At 42.0% G+C, this 17332-nt stretch overlaps 4 protein-coding genes across 4 annotated transcripts; 2 read left to right on the top strand and 2 right to left on the bottom strand.

The window, feature by feature from the left end:
* The first annotated feature begins 1652 nt into the window (after positions 1–1652).
* On the top strand, positions 1653–2752 carry LOC117890528 (endonuclease G, mitochondrial). The gene has a single exon (XM_034795446.1). The coding sequence runs from the start codon at positions 1701–1703 to the stop codon at positions 2628–2630; it is 930 nt and encodes a 309-aa protein (XP_034651337.1). The 5' UTR covers positions 1653–1700; the 3' UTR covers positions 2631–2752.
* Positions 2648–5111, bottom strand: LOC117890527 (T-complex protein 1 subunit epsilon). Its single transcript, XM_034795445.1, has 3 exons — positions 4900–5111; positions 3467–4448; positions 2648–3403 (listed from the first exon to the last, which is right to left on the bottom strand). Exons 1-3 carry the CDS (start codon positions 5005–5007, stop codon positions 2865–2867), a joined length of 1629 nt encoding a protein of 542 aa, XP_034651336.1. The 5' UTR covers positions 5008–5111; the 3' UTR covers positions 2648–2864.
* Positions 5112–13095: 7984 nt separating this feature from the next.
* On the top strand, positions 13096–17045 carry LOC117890021 (ornithine decarboxylase antizyme). Its single transcript, XM_034794634.1, is given in 4 exon segments — positions 13096–13383; positions 15450–15603; positions 15605–15656; positions 15721–17045. Coding segments are annotated over 4 exon segments (774 nt in total). The 5' UTR covers positions 13096–13342; the 3' UTR covers positions 16248–17045.
* On the bottom strand, positions 14215–15035 carry LOC117890022 (small nuclear ribonucleoprotein Sm D3). The gene is made up of 2 exons (XM_034794636.1): positions 14567–15035; positions 14215–14496 (listed from the first exon to the last, which is right to left on the bottom strand). The coding sequence occupies exons 1-2, from the start codon at positions 14883–14885 to the stop codon at positions 14363–14365; spliced, it is 453 nt and encodes a 150-aa protein (XP_034650527.1). The 5' UTR covers positions 14886–15035; the 3' UTR covers positions 14215–14362.
* Positions 17046–17332: the final 287 nt, after the last annotated feature.

Below are 17332 nucleotides of genomic sequence, written 5' to 3'. Positions count from 1 at the left end.
CCTGTTCCCTGTTAATCTAACTTCGGACTCAGTTGCTGTAGCTCCAGCTCGCAAAGCAGTCTTTGTCTCTTATTCATCCTTCTTATTCCCGAAGCCACACCTACATCCAAGCTCTAATCTCAAATCGCCGCCTGATAACTTCATTATAACTAAATTTAATTTTATACAAAAGCGTTATATCTCGTCGTTCAAAATGCTTCTTCTCTTCTTCTCAAGTTATTTTGCACTCAGTGCCATAATGTATGCTGATGACGTTATTCACCTTGATTCACTTCGAAATTTTTCGAAAAATTTCGTTGGTTGAAAACGCGTAAAAATAGTTATACCTCAACAGGTGCGAATGGGTGAAAAAGTTGAAAATTCGTACTTTTTTCATATACTGTTCTTACCTTTCTTTACGTACCTTGCGATCCGACACTCCGAAACTTATTGTTTCTTGGGTCCTAGGGGGCGGCACTCGGCAATAAATATCCCGTCCTGTATATCTTTTTATACCCGGTACTCGAAGAGTAAATAGGGTATATTGTATTTGTGCGGATAACGGTTGTATGTAACGCACAGAAGGAAACGTTTCCGACCCCATAAAGTATATATATTCTTGATCAGCATCAATAGCCGAGTCGATTGAGCAATGTCTGTCTGTCCGTCCGTCCGTCCGTCCGTCCGTCCGTCCGTCTTGTTTGTCGGCTAGTTCTCAGAGACTATAAGAGCTAGAGCCACCAAATTTTGGCACCAGACTGCTGTATGCTCACACTGAAACCAGTGTATTTCAAAAATGAGCCCCGCCCCCTTCCGCCCCCGCAAAAGGGCGAAAACCTCCCAAATCTACAATTTTGAAGATAACAGAAAACTAAAAACGCCGTTCCGTAGGGAATGACCATATCTAGCAGATCACCAAATTGGGATTTGATTGGATCATTATTATAGCCACAATGAAGAAATTAATTTTCAGTGGCCAAACCCACCCCGTCCCACAGCATTCACACTCTGCTTCGCGCTGTTTATGGCCTCTACCCCTGACACGTCTCTGCCACTGCCCTGACTCTGCAGTTTTTGGCTCTAGGGGAGGGTGGCGAGCTAAAGGAGCGTGTTGGCGTGAGTAGTGTTGTTGATGTAGATGAAAGATGAAGAAAAAATGTAAAATTTGACAAATAACCGCTAAGATGCAGATGTAGTACTGAGTGCCGGGTATAAAAGTAGTGACGCGTAAGAAGCGTCTCACACGTCCATTCTCGTTTCATTTAAGTATAAGATTTCTTGATAATCTCTAAGAGACAATCAGGAACTATTCAGGGATTCAGGAAATCTTCAAAATTGTGGATATGAGAGGTTTTCGACCTTTGTAGGGCGGAAAGGGGCGTGGCGAAATTTTGAAATACACAGGATATCTGAAGGTAAAATTCGGTGTCCGGCAAACAAAACGGACAGACAGACATGGCTGTATCGGAAAAGTTTCCTTCTGTGCGTTACAAACATTTACTTTTCGACTACCGGGTATTACAAATACTCTAATACTTTGCAATATTTTTACATTTGTATGAACAAATTCCTCGCCAGGTGTCTCTGTCGCTAATGACATAAAAATGTAGCTAATATGTAGCAAATGCGTAGTAAGAATTTAATTGTGCAATAGCAGAAACGTGTGATAAATCCGTTTTAATATTATCAAAAACGTTGGTTTTATATATTAAAACTGAAATATGAGCGGGCTTGGAGTGCGCAATTTATTGGCCCTCAGTGCGACAGCCATTGGAGCGTTTTACCTAGGCTCACACACAGAACGTGAACGTCTCCAGCAGAGCAGTAGTCATGTTATTCGGCGCTTGCCTGGTCTGCCGACATTCGGAACAGTTTCAGCTGCAAGTCTGGTGCCCGCCGCCAATAGTGCGAACCTGACTGCAACGCCGTCGCGTGTTTCGCAGATCATGAAGTATGGCTTTCCTGGGTTAGACCACGTGCGCTCCCATTCAGACTATGTACTCTCCTACGACCGTCGCAATCGAATTCCCCACTGGGTGTTTGAGCATCTAACAGCGGAGTCAGTGGCAAGAAACGATGCCGTGGATCGTTCGAAATGCGACTTCAAGCCAGACGAGAGCATACATCCCTTCTTCCGATCACAGAACACAGACTACAGGAAGTCGGGCTTTGATCGCGGACACATGGCTGCAGCCGGTAACCATCGACTTCACCAGAAGCACTGCGAGGAAACCTTTTATCTGTCCAACATGGCGCCCCAGGTGGGCCAGGGGTTCAATCGCGACGCGTGGAACTCTCTGGAAATGCACGTGCGGAAACTAACCAAGAGCTACACAAATGTGTATGTCTGCACGGGACCGCTGTACCTACCCCACAAGGAGGATAACGGCAAAATGTATGTCAAGTACGAAGTCATCGGATCCAACACCGTTGCCGTTCCCACTCACTTCTACAAGGTTATTGTGGGAGAGGCTACCGACCATAAACTACACATGGAGGCATATGTTATGCCGAACAAGGTAATTAGCAACGATACGCCACTGAATGTGTTCCAAGTACCACCAGAGACGATTGAGCGGGCGGCCGGCCTGCTTTTCTTTGATCAGATCAACAGAAAGCACCTCACCAGCATCAACGGCAATAAAGTTTGAGTTTCAGCCAAGTTTAGTTGAATTTTAGTGTATTTGTGTACCAAGTGTACCTTTATAGAATTTTTGTTCTTTTCCAAAGAATTTAGTTGATTAATAAATTTAAACAATTAATACAGATAATCATAAGTAGATGAGGCGATTCAAGTAAAGCGAAGGGGATGGATGTGTGGAGAATCTGTCTGGGGGCTGGCTGATTGGTGCGTGTGACCGTTATGAAGGCACTCATAAGGTTCTCTACATGCTGCCATCGTTCTTGGATCGCACGTCATCGATCTTGAGTATCATCTTGACGAGCTGGGTGGATAACAGGATCTGCTGCTTCTTCGAGTTCAACGACTCCACGACATTGTGGCTCTTCATGTCCGAATCACCGGTCAGCATGCAGTCAACACCCAAGCTAGGTTTCTTCTCGGCGACCTGACTGGCCTTCAACTCAGAGAGCGTTTCAATGGGATGCAGGCCACTGTTCTCGGCCAGGGCCAGTGGAATGCTCTCCAAGGCCACGGAGAAGGCGCGGAATGCGTACTGCTCCAAGGTAGAAAGCTGGTCGGCCTCCTTGGCTACAGCCAGGGAGCAACTGATCTCTGCGGCTCCACCACCGTACACAATACGCGAGTCCTTGACTAACGACCGCACCACGCAGATGGCATCGTGAATAGAGCGCTTGGCTTCGGCGATGATCATTGCGTTGCCTCCACGCAGGAAGATTGTGACTGCCTTCGAATTTTTGCACTCTTCAATCACAAGCATTTTGTCCTTGGACGTGCCGAAAGCTGAAAGTGAAGACAAGAATCAATTTCTGTGCTCCGCGGCATTTGCAAAACATGAACACTCACCCATCTCACGTACGAGACCGGCAGATCCGAGCTTCTCGGGAGTCAGCTCCTCAAAACGAGGCACAATGCGACCACCAGTGGCAATGGCGATGAGCTCTATCTCAGGACCACCCACCCAGCGTACTGCGGGTAGTTCCTGCTGCAGCAGCAGATGGTTGGCTTCATCGTCGAAGCCCCACTGACAGATAGCCAGAGTAGCGCCAGCGTCCTTCACTTGCTTTACCATCTGAGTAAACTTCTCCTGCTCGTACTCGCGCAGCGCCCTGTAGTCCTCGGCAGAAGTGACGTCCAGCTTATGCTTGGTCTTGGGCTTGGGGGGCTCAAATGGGCAGGTGAGGATGGCCAGCTTAACATTTCTCAACTCCTTGGGCATCTGCGAGTGGCTAAGAGTCTTGTCCACAATGACGCCCTTCACCAGCATCGAGTCCTCCATGCGACCTCCAACCTTAGTCTCGATCTTGATGAGCTCAAAATTGACATCCTTCTTTTCAATGTCAGCCACATTGAGGACGGCGTCGACTGCCATCTCCGCCATTTGACGATGGCATTTGTTTACAATCTTGCTTCCTAGCGTTGTCATAGCAATCTGAATAAGCGGCTCCTTATTGTTCGGATCCACTGGAAAGGGTTCAGCAATTGCATCGAGCTGCTTGATGGCGCACTGGGCAGCCAGCTCAAAGCCATCCGCAATGCGAATGGGATGAATGCCACGGTCGATCAGGCCCTCTGCCTGCTCCAGCAGTGCACCGGCCAAGACAACAACGCCAGTGGTTCCGTCGCCAATTTCATCGTCCTGCGACTGCGACAGCTGCACCATTAGCTTGGCAATCTCGTGCTCCACCTCCATCAACTTCATAATGGTGGCGCCGTCATTTGTGACAGTCACATCGCCATCAGAGCTGACCATGATCTTGTCCAGACCCTTGGGTCCCAGGGATGTCTTCACAGTCGAGGCGATCTGACGTGCCGCCATAATATGCGTCTGCAAAGAACATTGAAACCCAGTACAAAATTGTAATATCGTATTTTTCACCAACTGTGTAGTTTTCATTGTGCGCGTGACTCAGTCGCCGCGCCGCGGCGTTCTGAGGGCGAACATCTGTGCGGCATTTTAACCTCAAAACTTGCAGCATGAGTCAGTTTAATGTATTTTCCTTCTCAATAATATAGTTGAAGGACAAAGGGACGACTTTCATCATCATTCTGTTTCACACCACCAGCAATAAATATTAGCCTTTTGCTGTAGTCATGCCTCGCATAAATATGCCGGCTGGTATGAACATCTGGAACATTCTGCAGACGGTGCGTCATTGATGCGGAAGACAATGCTACAGTTCACCGAGGAAACACCCTTGACGGCGTTTTCTTGTGATTCAATCATTTTACGGGAACACTTCTCCATTTGGGAGAAAGGAATGATAGTTTTCAATTACCTTTATGGCATCTGTTCCTGTGATGCGCTTCTGGCTTTCCTGGTCGCGTAATATAATGAAAGGTCGGCCATATTCGTCAAACGCGAACGTACCAGGAAAGGCGTTCATGCTTTTTAAGTTTTAAGAATTGCGGATTTCCACGTATTTTCGAGATTAAATTTTCTGTAAAATCCTATTTTCGCCTTTACTTTGCACTAGGGCTGTCAAATATATATCAAAATATCAATCTATCGATATTTTTTTTAAAATAAAAATATATTTATAAAGTGATTTATTTTTCTCCCTAAAATATCACTATATTCATATGTTTTTGCGATATTTTTTGATATTTTAAGTTCGGTAACTAATGTTGCAGTCGAAGGAAATCAATCGGCAAAATACCGGATTTGGCAGTATTTTTTTTTGAGGTTGGCAGGTCGATAGGCGAAGGGGCAAGGCGATCAACGGTGCCGGTGAGAGAGAGAGGGGAGAATTTTAAGAGAGGCTCGGATATTGCGGGATCCACAACCCAGCTCACCCACACCCTCAAAAATGCCATGCCATGCCCTTGAACTTGGTTCAAGGGCAATATAAGAGAACAGATCAGCTGCAGTAAGAGGGACTGCATAGGGCAGCTTGCATTTAGTGGGAAAATAAACATCGGCACTATTAGAGCGTTTTTGTGTGTGACCGTTGAAACAAAAATCGGAAACAAATCGGGAAAAACCAAACGGACCGGCTGGACAATCAGAGGACTTTGGGAAAGATCCCAAATTGAATATTTTTAAAACCCATAGGGATTAATTGAGGCGGCCGGCCTCCCGTATATGGGCCAAATTCCCATTCCCTGGGCCTCGGAACATTGGTCACAACCCTGCCCGGGCGCGAGCCCGGCACCGCAGCAACAGCGCCGCCAACAACAATAATTAAATTAAATTAAACACGCCCACCATACATGCCTACTTAAAAATACCTGCATAAACACATATACATACATATATAAATATTTAAATATTTAATTCTTCTTCCGTCCCACAAATATATTTATAACCATTTATATGTAGTTTTGTATTTATTTATTTATTTATATTTATTTACACCTATTTATTTCCACCCATTAGTGTAATTTGAGGAGGCGGGAGTAGGCGGACGAGCCAACAGAATTTAGTGTAGGGATTTGCGTTTAAATATGTGTTAAGTTTTTGAAGTGAAATTATAACGTTTGATATGAATTGCTAGTGTGTTTAGTATGGGGTGGGGAAGGGGACCACAGCGGCGAAATGGAGATCGGCCGCTGCACTTGAAAAGGAGATTTGTAGTTGTTCTGCGTCGGAGAGATGATTATCCGTGGGGTGTAGAGTAAACTCCGTTGTATTTTTATTTAATTATCGTTTGTTGGTTCGAGATGTCCGAACAGTTGGTTTGTTGTGCGACCTGGGGGTCTGGGAAGAACCCAGAAGAATAAACAGAGTTATAAGTGGAGTCATGGCAGCTGTGCCGAAAAAGAATTTATTTGTTTATCTTTTCAAGTCGCTTTCGCAGTCTCGTGTGTGTCTATCTATGTTTATTCACACAGTGTACGCTGAATACTCTAATGGAAAATATTTGCAACGCCAAGTCAATTGTTGTTATATGTATACATATTTAGATGTTTATAACCGTTTATCCCTTTCGTCCTGAATGTACTTAAGAAATATATGAGCATAGAGGGGATACACAAAATCAATTTTTTTTTATTTGGGGCAAGCTGCTTCATGAAGTCGCAAGTTTGAAAGAAAGGGTATGTGATCTCAGAACAACAGAAAAATGCCAAACGTCTCCTCAAACCCTAAAAATTGAAGTCGACAATGGATACACGCATTGCCATCATGTATGTACATATGTGCATATGTACATATGTATGTGTCACCGCAAACATGAAATTGCGAAGCAGACTTGAAGAGGAAACAAAACTTTGTTTTTGCGAGAGTCGCTTTGGGTTCAATGTTCAAGAGAGCCAACGCCAAATTCTCTCAGCCGAAGGCTCTCTCACCAAGAGCAGAAGCCAATGGGAGCCGATCCACTATACTGATTAGGCAGCCAGTTTAAGGGTCGTTTGGCTCCTCTATGTGTTGTTTGCTTAGTGGCTAGAGCCACCGAATTGTGCTACCAGACTGCTGTGATATCAAACTGATACAAGTGTTTGTATGAAGCGTCTCACCCGCCCCTATTCGTTGAACTCACGAAACTGGGTTTTTCTCGACACGGACATCACACGTGTATGTGGTGCGTTGACTGTATGGTTAGTGGTTTGGTCCCAATTACCACGAAAGCCAACCGAAAAGACCTCCGCTTCTCCGCTTTTCTCAAAGTTCCCAATTTATGCAGCAGTGATTTTTGTGAGGTTTGAGGTGTGCGTGAAATATGTAAAAATGATCTGGAAGATTTTCGTCTGTGAGTGTTTTGAACCAAAAAACTTTCTCAAAAGGATTATAAATGTAAAGCGAACAATAGTTAAATAAGTCAAAATAAAAACACAGAAGAGTGGAAGTCGATTAAAGATTTTAAAAACATATGGAAGCTTTCTGATGTTATTATGGGAGTTATTTATTTCCGATGCGCTTGGAATTGAATTTTAGCAAATATATACAAACGAAATAATATCAATAAAATCAAATATATCGATATTTTTTCAGTGTTATATTTTGTATTATTTTGATATTTGTTACAAACCTGTTTGGTGTTGGGGCAAGGCCCGCTAGCCAGTCATCCCAGGGCTGAGTTTTCCCCAGGCCCTCAGGTCGCACAATAAACCAACTGTTCGTACATCTCGAACAAATACCAAAACAAACGATAATTTAAAAAAAATGTAACGGACTCTACTCTACATTTATCGGACAATCATCTCTCCGACCCAGACGTGGACAAGTTTGAGGTGCCGATGGTCTACCTCGGGCGTACTCTACTTGAGATCCGACTCAAAACAACTCAAAACTTATGTATATTATTGGGTGGAAATAAATAGCTTACAAACAATAAATACAAATAATAGAGTAAATAAAAATACAAAGACTACATATAAATTACATGTTACATGAATATATATATATATGGGGACGGTAATAAATGAAATATTTAAAATATATACATATGTATATTTATGTATGTATTTATGTTGGCGTATTTATTCAATTATCTGTTGGTGGCGCTGTTTTGGTCCATATACGGGAGGCCAGCCGGATCAATTTATCCCCTATGTTTTTTAAAATATTGAGTTTGGGATTCTTTCCCTTTGGAATGGACTCACTTCTTAATTAGATGCTAATAAAAAGGTCTTTTAGATTGTCCCGCCGATCTGTTTTCTTTTCCCGATTTGTTTCCGATTTTTTTGTTCCACGGTCACACACAAAAACGCTCTAACACTGCCGATGATTATTTTCCCACTAAATGCATGCTCAGCGTACCTGCCCTATGCAGTCCATGGTGAAATTACAAATTCTAATTACTAATTAGTAATTCTACCATGATGCAGTCCCTCTCACTGCAGCTGATCCCATCTCTTCTCTTGGCATGGCATGGCATTTCTTTGAGGTTGTGGGTGAGCTGGCTCGTGGATCCCGCAATGTTTTCGAGCCTCTCTTCTATTTTCCCCTTCTTACGCTCACCGGCGCCATTTATCACCATGCCCTATCAACTATCGACCTGCCAACCACCAAAAAATACGGCTAAATCCAGTACTTTGCCGATCGATTTCCTTCGAATGCAACATATTTTTTCCAAGCTAAATATATTACCGATATGAAATTTTAAATATTGACAGCCCTACTTTTCACGAGTGTGACCGCGGTACTATCGTTAAAATACCCGTGCTGACCCTGAGAAATATACCCAAACTCACCAAATTATACCATAAGGCACAGTACCACCACTATACTATATGGTTAGTGCCACTAACTTAGTGAGTTACACTTGGAGTGTAACTGAATAGCAGTTGCGAAAAAGGGGAATATTAACATTAAAGCCTAGTACTCAGATCGATAAAGGGGGCCGCTAGAAAAATCAGGGATGATATTCGTATGGAACCAATAAGAAATTTTTGAGCGCACAAGTTACATTTTTAGCGGCTGTACGCCTGGCAGTACCACTAACCAAATAGTATAATAGATGGCCAGCTTCTTATAAGCGAAACGTCACCGCTAAATGTGCGTCTTGGAGTCCCAGGCCTCTGCCCGGAGTCCCGACTACAAGTATTAGTGCGTGTAGAACACGCAGCAGAAGCCCAAGCGACATGGGTATAAGTGCGTGTAGAGCGCGCACCTAGAAGCTACATTTGTATAAGTGCGTGTAGCCAATGATTTTGTAGCGCTCCAAACCGGTTTTGTCTTCATTCACACGGACACAGCAAGCAATGTATGTGTTGGTGCGTTGACTTCCTGAACTGCGATGGAACGAAAATTCGTTTTGATGATTTGATTTTGTTTTCAGGGCTTGGCGTATGAACCTGACCTGCCGCAACATGTGCAGAATGAGGGGTGGGGTTCGTGGTCAGACCCTTGGGTGTTGGAAAAAATAAATATACCAATTAAAGTTGTTATTGTATTTGAATGCTGTAATTGTTTTAAATGCCGATTTTATACTGCTTTATTCAAAATTGTATGCGTATTATGGAAACGCCGTCGCTTCTCGACTTCGTTGCTGCCGTATTATCAACATTGTTACCAAATCCATCTTTTACAGACAAATCATTTCAGATATATATAAACACATATGTATATACATATATGTATATATGTAAATACATAAATGTATATATGTATAAACATAAATGTATATGCATATACATGTGTATATATGTATATGTATGTATATACAACTTTTCAGTTGCAGTTCTCGTCGTCGTTTCTGTTCTCGACTTCATGTGCGCTTTAATTGTTAGCGCTTGAAACCTTTTGCATTTTTTTTTATAGCTTGTGAGCTGACATACCATTCAAAATGAAAATCCTCAGGACTTTATGACGAAGCTTGCCCCTCAATATCAAAATACATTTATTTTGTGTGACCTTTATTTGCTCTATATAATTTAGGATGAGAGGGGTAACGGATATAAACATCTGAATATGTATAAAAATAATAAATTACGGCAATCGACTTTGCGATGCAAATATTTCCTAAGTTATACTATTTGGTTAGTGGCAGTACTCAGATCGTAAAGTAAAGTGAGACTTTACCCTCTTTGCTAGGTACCCTCTCGCAAATAAAAACAGATCTATATTTTTCGAGCTGCTAGCAACATACCAACGAATACCACACAAATACTATCAATCCCAAAAATAATATCTGACTTTCTAGATTATTTCGGCATGTTTTTTTGTCGATCTGAGTACTAGGATTAAATAAAGAAAATGGAAAATCAGCCAAACTGGTCAAGAATTGATGGATGATTCGAATACAATTATAGGTTTAGTGCGGCTAGTCCCAACTAGCTGGTAATATTAATCAGAAAATAAAATTCGAGGAAAACTGTTTAGGATTCCCGGTTCACATACGGTATATTTTGAAAATGAAAAAGTATATTTCGGTATATTTTCGAGTCCCTGTCGGTATATTTATCGATAATTTCGCGGTCACACTGTCACTGAGTTTTTGCAAGTGTTTTGTGGACATTAAAGGCAGGTGCTACGTTTTCGTAGGGGCAGTTTTCTTCCAACTGAACAGCGAATTTCTGCGTAAACTTTCAGTTTTGTATAATTTCAATCATTCTTTGTGCGTTAAGTTGCAACCATTAAGTGTTAAAATGCCATCAAGTATGAATAATAAACTGTAAGTAATGGTTCCAAGGTTCCATACAAAAGAAAGTGTGCAAAATCGATTTTGTAGTGTAAACGAAAGATAATGTAAAACAGTGCACCACGACACGACCCCTTTCCAATTGGTGGCATGTAGTTATGGTTGTAGTGGTTTGTAGTGAAGTAGGCTGTAACTTGCTAACAAAAGTACGGTTTGGTGTTGGTTTTTTCTTACACACACTCACCTAACCTAACCCATTTATGTGTTAGTATTTTTTTAAGTATATGTGACGAACACACGCAATAACAAAATGAGAAGAACAGTGGAGGAAATGAGTAGAGAAATCTGCCAATCTTGTGTGTAAAATAAACTGACTTTAGCATATATCGTAAGTAAAGTAAAAAATTGGTTTCGAACAAATGCTTTGAACAATATTTTGCGTTATTTTGTTTTCCATTCGTAGCAGCCATCTTGTGGAGCTGCCACCCTGTTCACAGCGACGGTCTGTGTCAGAGCTTATGACTGTTTTTGAAATAAAATTAAATTTAGTCCGACCTCTTCTAATATCTTAAAGATCTAATCTGGTTTTCCGAAATTATATAACAATTACTTTAGCCGTCATTCCATGCTGGCATATGGCAACGCCGTTCACATGTTCCAATTGGCGAAAACACACATTCGTATATATGTATGTATATATGTATGGATGCACTTATATATATCTGTATATATGTATGCGTCGTTTTTCTTTGTTTACCCGCGTCCCGTTGCTACCAATTGGAATCGATGTGCGAACAAAAGTAAACATGAAAGTCTCCTGAGTTTACAGTTACATACATTCAGTTAGGTATATGTACATACATACATATGTACATGAATATGAAGATGATTTAAGGAACTTTAAACCGTAATTTCATCACTCCATTCTCTGAGAATTTAGTTTCTCTTCTGCACTTAAGCCTGTCACAAAAATCACACACACGTACACATGAATGTAAGTATGTACATACATATGTACATATACCATGCATAAGGGAAAATTCCATTCGACTTGCACTTGATGCTTACTGCGTATGCAAGCGACACATGACAGCCGAATGAACACGAGCAGTCAAACAACAAACATAAAGCTCTCCCGATATTAGGTCACCGCTAGCCAGCCCCGGCCCAGTGTGTTCGCTTCTGGAAGCATCTAGAAGGTTCTAGATTCTAGAATCCAGATATTTCGTTGAGGGCATCTGGGGTGGGATTTCGAGTTACCGCCACCATAGCCAAGCGTCTCCGCTTACACTTTTTAATCTTATCATAAGAGCAACTTTTAATCGTTCTTCTTATCGCTCCTTTTGTTCTGGCCCTGCAATAAATTATCGTTCTTGTATGCTTTGTGACACTGCCTTTGTGTTAAATCTCCACGGTTTGTTTGCGTATTTAGAATCTTTTTTACTGCGTCTTAAAAATGTTTGCACTCGGTGCTGAAACACCCAATCTGAGCACTGATCCTCCAATATTTGCACTTGCTGACGCTGTCACGTCGCCTGTCCCCGTGTGTTTGACAATGTTACACAAGCGATCCAATTACGTGTGCCTTTCAGCACAGATAGCCCTCGGCTATCTTGAGATCTAATCTGCATTGGATGCTATAATGTTTTTGTCTGCAGGGACAAACAACTACGCTATTCACCTGTACATATATCCAATTTTTTCTGCCGTATTCAACTACTTGGCCACGTGATTGCAGCTATAAAGTTGGTTTAAAAAATACCATGCCTTACATATGTACGTATGTACATATGTATGTATGTACATATGTATGTATGTACATATGTATGTATGTACATATGTATGTATGTACATATGTACAATCTAGACAGTGGGACCCGCGTTGAAACTTGTTTATGGCAACTAAATTTCGATTGGGTTGGCATTGTTTTCCGTATTTATTGTACGCAGATTAGTTTTATTGATTTGCGTGAAACGTCGTACACGTGCTGCCAAAAAAAAAACACTCAGACAGCATTTAGGTTAAATAAATCTTGATCATGAGAAAATATATTATTTCTGTAATAGGCTTTTCCGAAATTTAAGAATATTTAGCGCGAATTATCGCCATGAGAAGGGCCTCCATTTGGCGGCGTTTAGCCATGCAAACTTACTTAGAATTACAAATGTTCAAAGGTATGTACATACATATGTATGTACATATGTATGTATTTTCACCTTATTTATTTGCTATTTCGGGAAGGGACTCTGTCTGACCTTGGGACAGAGTCCTTTAGTAAGACTGACGAAAGTTATTCTTTTAGGATATATGTATGTATGTACATATGTATGTCAGTCTTACTGTTCGAGCATCCATTTCAAATAGAATGTGTTTCTTTCGTACTTATACCTATTCATCGGCAGCAGCCCATTTATCTGATAAATGATGCCGCCATAGTGTGTATGTCGTCAGTTGCCAGCCAACGCTCAACGCTGCGCCACGGGCAAACGCGAAACAATTCAGCTAAGTCAAGAGAAAAACTCAAACGGAGGTAGAAAACAAAATCCGATTCGGATAAGATCTTTCGATGTAAACCCCAGTCCTCAATAAGAAGCACCAGCAACTATTCTGTGATAAGCAAACAGTTAAGTGGGAGACAACTGAAGCTGTGATAAAATCCCGGACAAATAACTACTCCTATAGTGCGTAGCCATATCTATGACATCGATCGACATGCAGCCAGTGAAACAGATGCAGTGGTACGTCGTCAGACTACCTACATATGTACATACATATGTATATATAGATAACATTTAATAGCAATGCATTAAAATCATCTCATTCCATCTATTCGACGACGATGCATCCAGTAGGGTGTTAGTCGGTTGACGTACCCAGCAGGCCCGCTCTTGTGTGGGGCGCTAACGATTGAGATTGTGCTCGGAGCTTTCACTCTGACTGGCTCTCAATTTAAAATGCCTTGCCAAGTGCGCAGTTTGCTTATTTAATTGGTTGTCGGCATGTGCATGGATGAGAAAAACAAAATACTTTGCATATTTCGTCGTCTGCCCGGTCAGCCGACAAGCAATAATACATTCATAGGTGGTGTGCTTGTATGTGTCGTCCTCTTCCCTTATTGTTTGACTAACACTCGGGAGGAACACAGAACACAAATGCGAATAAGTGAATAAAGAGAGCTGTCCGTCGACAGTCCACATGCCAATTTAATACTGTCATGGAATTGCTCTCTTTGTATAATATTCGACGTTGCGCAGAACTAACCGAATGTGATCCACTAACAATTGTAGATCTGTCTCTTGTCTGTCGTCCGCTCCCCTCCCCTAAAAAATACTCGACGAATAGTGAAATAAAGAGAGCTATCCGTCGACAGTCAAGTTAAGCCGATTGTAATACTGTCATGGAATTGCTCTCTTTGTATAATATTCGAAAAGCGCCGACAAACGTGCATAGTTTAATAACTTGTACTTCGTGCAAAGGGTGGTGGCTGGTTCTCGTTAACTTCCTTCCTTTTTTTGCAGGCCCAAATATCACAGGTTTCTACATACATATATTAAAATTTTCTGTTTGTATGCATATAATTGCTTTTAATCTTCTTGATTTACCAAGTACGCACTTTATAATTGTGTTGCCTTTCAACAATTTCGTCCCGCCCGCTAATAATAGAACGCCCTAGCTTAAATATTAGAAAGAATGCTCAGCTCGAATCCTTGAGTTTCCTTACAAACCGCCGCGTCCACGTCCGCCAGTTGGTCCGCCTTGCCAAGCTCCGCGTCCGCCACCGCCTGGGGCACCAGGAGGGCCGCCGCTTCCTCGTCCTCCGCCTGGAGGGCCGCCTCTGCCACGACCACGAGCTGGAAATCGACCAAACGTTAATATGCAAGCTGCATGACGCGCCAAGCGCCCAAACCGAAGATTACTCACCCTGTGCACGCAGAATGGCCGCCTTGCCGCGGCCGGCCGTCCCTCCCAGGCCCTTCCCCGTCTGTTTCTTGAACATCGGTGCGTTCTTCAACATGTCCGGAAGGATCAGAAAACGGATTTTCGAGCCGCGTATGTAGACATTCTCCAAATTGCCCGTGCGTCCGTCCCGGTAGGTGACTGTAATCTGTGTCATTTGACAATTCATGTTGTCTTCGGCTTCGATGAGTTTGCCTCGGTACACTTCGCCGGTAATGGTTTCGCAAGTGATTATGTGGCCTTCAGCCTCGTGTAAAACCTTAATGGGTACGCCGATCGACATTATTGCGTTACCTTAAAATGTTTTCCGCACGTTTTTAGCTCTTAAGTATTGATTTTCTGCAGTTCGACGCCGCTCAAATATTTTTACGAATTTTCTTTGCTCAAGCGTGTTGCTGTGTGTGTGTATGTGTCTGCCGCGGTTTTGACAGCTGCCCACCGCCATGTTGTTCGCGTGAGCGCAGGGCTGTATTTTTGCCTCACGACACTCACGTCCCTATCGATATGTTTTATCGTTAGTCAGCCCTCGATTTAGATAAGGGTGCCCGCGTATCTAATCTTCGAAAAATAAACACGTATGCATATGTGCATGTACTTATACTTTTGTTATCATTTAAGCGTATTCCATTAATTGCTTATACATTGCTGATAAGAGTACCGTCGTTGTGGCTGTTAGTTTTCCCTCAGTTATTGCGCCGTTAAGCAGTGTTTCTCGCCACCAATTAACTCGAAGATGTTTTGGTAAATTTTGATTCTACAAAATCGAGGAAGGCACAGCCCTCAACTAGGTTGAGCTTTGAGGTTCAAACGATTTTTTTTAAATTTAAATTGCTCTTCTCGTCCACAGCGACCCAATGTTTAGTAGTATTGTTAGAAGAGATTTTAATGATAGTGGAATTGCCGATGGCAAGTTCCGCACCATCTCGACTTCGTCTTGCGCCACGAACATGTCGAATGAGTCCTACCGCATCTCTCTCGGCGTAGGGCCTCTGTGGTGGTCCTGATGTCCCTGTCCACCACAGAACAGATCACGATAGGGCATCGCTCTTAACGGGTAAGCACTGCTAATGGAGAATGATTTTGAGTCCGTCAGCTAGACTTTTTCGTTTACTTCACAGGCTACAGCCGTAAGTCTTCGGTCGACTCGGCTGGTGGCAGCTTGTACGAGGCCAGTTCCCGGTCTTCATCGCCCTCCTCTTCGTCAGAATGCTCTGATTCGGAGTCGCACAACGATATCCATTCGTTGTGCTCGGACGATGATTGCCAGGAGGTGCTGCGCCAGATCTTGCAACATGACCAGCCGGTGCAGATTTCCATCAAGCTGCATGTGACCGAAGACCAGTACACGAATTGGATATCGATTTTGAACCCAGTAAACAACATTCTATATGTCGCCTTCCCCAAGGATCTACCGCCAGCTGGCTCCAAGGAGACCTTCCTCTCCTTGCTGGAGTTTGCCGAGGATAAGCTTGAGGTGGACGGCATTGTAATGGCCATGCGCAAAGACCATCCGGAGCGCACACGTTTGATTGAGGCGTTTTTGTTTATGGGTTTTGAGCCAATGTCTAGAAAGGCACCACAGGCCCCACCATCGGCCATTAATGACAAAGATAACTACTATTTTCTCTACACCATCGAGGGGTAGTTCTACGGCGCGAGAAACGATTTCCGAAGCAAAGCATAACCTTTATATTATTACAACACCAATATATCCACAAACTGCAATATAAGTGGCAGCATCTGCAGATATTACACCACGCCACCCAGCATCATACATCATATATAACAACTGGCATATTGTTTCCAATGTGTTCAACTCAATAAAAGCAAATTATTTGTTTTAAATCTTGGTGTACATGTTATCGAAAATCGTTTTTAACACGTCTTTAGAGCGGCCCGGACCTAATAATTGTGGTAGTCGTTTTATAATTCCCACTACTAATCTATTTGCCAACGCCACGTTAAGAGCAAGCTAAAATTGTCCTAAACTATTACATACAGCTATAACCGAAATATAAAACCCACAAAAATGTAAAAAAAATGTTAAAAACAAAAAAAAATGTTAAAAAAAATCCACAACAATTTATTAATCATAAGTTTAATTTGTGAATTAACCAATATTTTTGGATTTATGTTTTCGCCTATTCTATATATTCATGTTTTTTTTTCAATCAGTTTATTTCAATTATATTTAACCACATGGGAATGAATCATAATAGTTATCCCAATTTTTTGTATACTATCAAATATTTTATTCATATTTTTATTAACATTTTGTACGCCTACCTTTCTGCGAAGAAAAGATAAACAGAGCTGCAAATAAGCACTCAAAGGGAAACACACATATTCATGTATAAGCTAGTGCACCTACGCCAGTAATACATACTATATATGCAGATACAATATTAATAAAACTATAAATCAATAGATTCAACAACAATAATCTATCAAATGTGGGTAGTTCCTTTAATCGCGCGTTTATATAATTATTGTAAAAGATTTGCAGGCTTTGACGCAAGGGGAAAATACGCAGCACTATTCTCAAGTGGAACATGCCAGAGCCTCATGATTATAGTTTACCGCAGACAACTGACCGTCCGGTATTACCCTCTTTTTGTAGCTGCTTAGGCGTCTCCTCATTTTGATATTTCATATGTATGTGCATATGTGTATATATATATAAAGAGGTGGTCAAAGGAATTTGATGACCCCTAATAACGAAGACTCTGT

Source organism: Drosophila subobscura, chromosome E (assembly GCF_008121235.1).
Source record: "Drosophila subobscura isolate 14011-0131.10 chromosome E, UCBerk_Dsub_1.0, whole genome shotgun sequence".
NCBI lineage: Eukaryota > Metazoa > Arthropoda > Insecta > Diptera > Drosophilidae > Drosophila > Drosophila subobscura.
The sequence above is the reverse complement of the archived record's forward strand: the minus strand, read 5'-3'. Positions and strand labels throughout refer to the sequence as shown.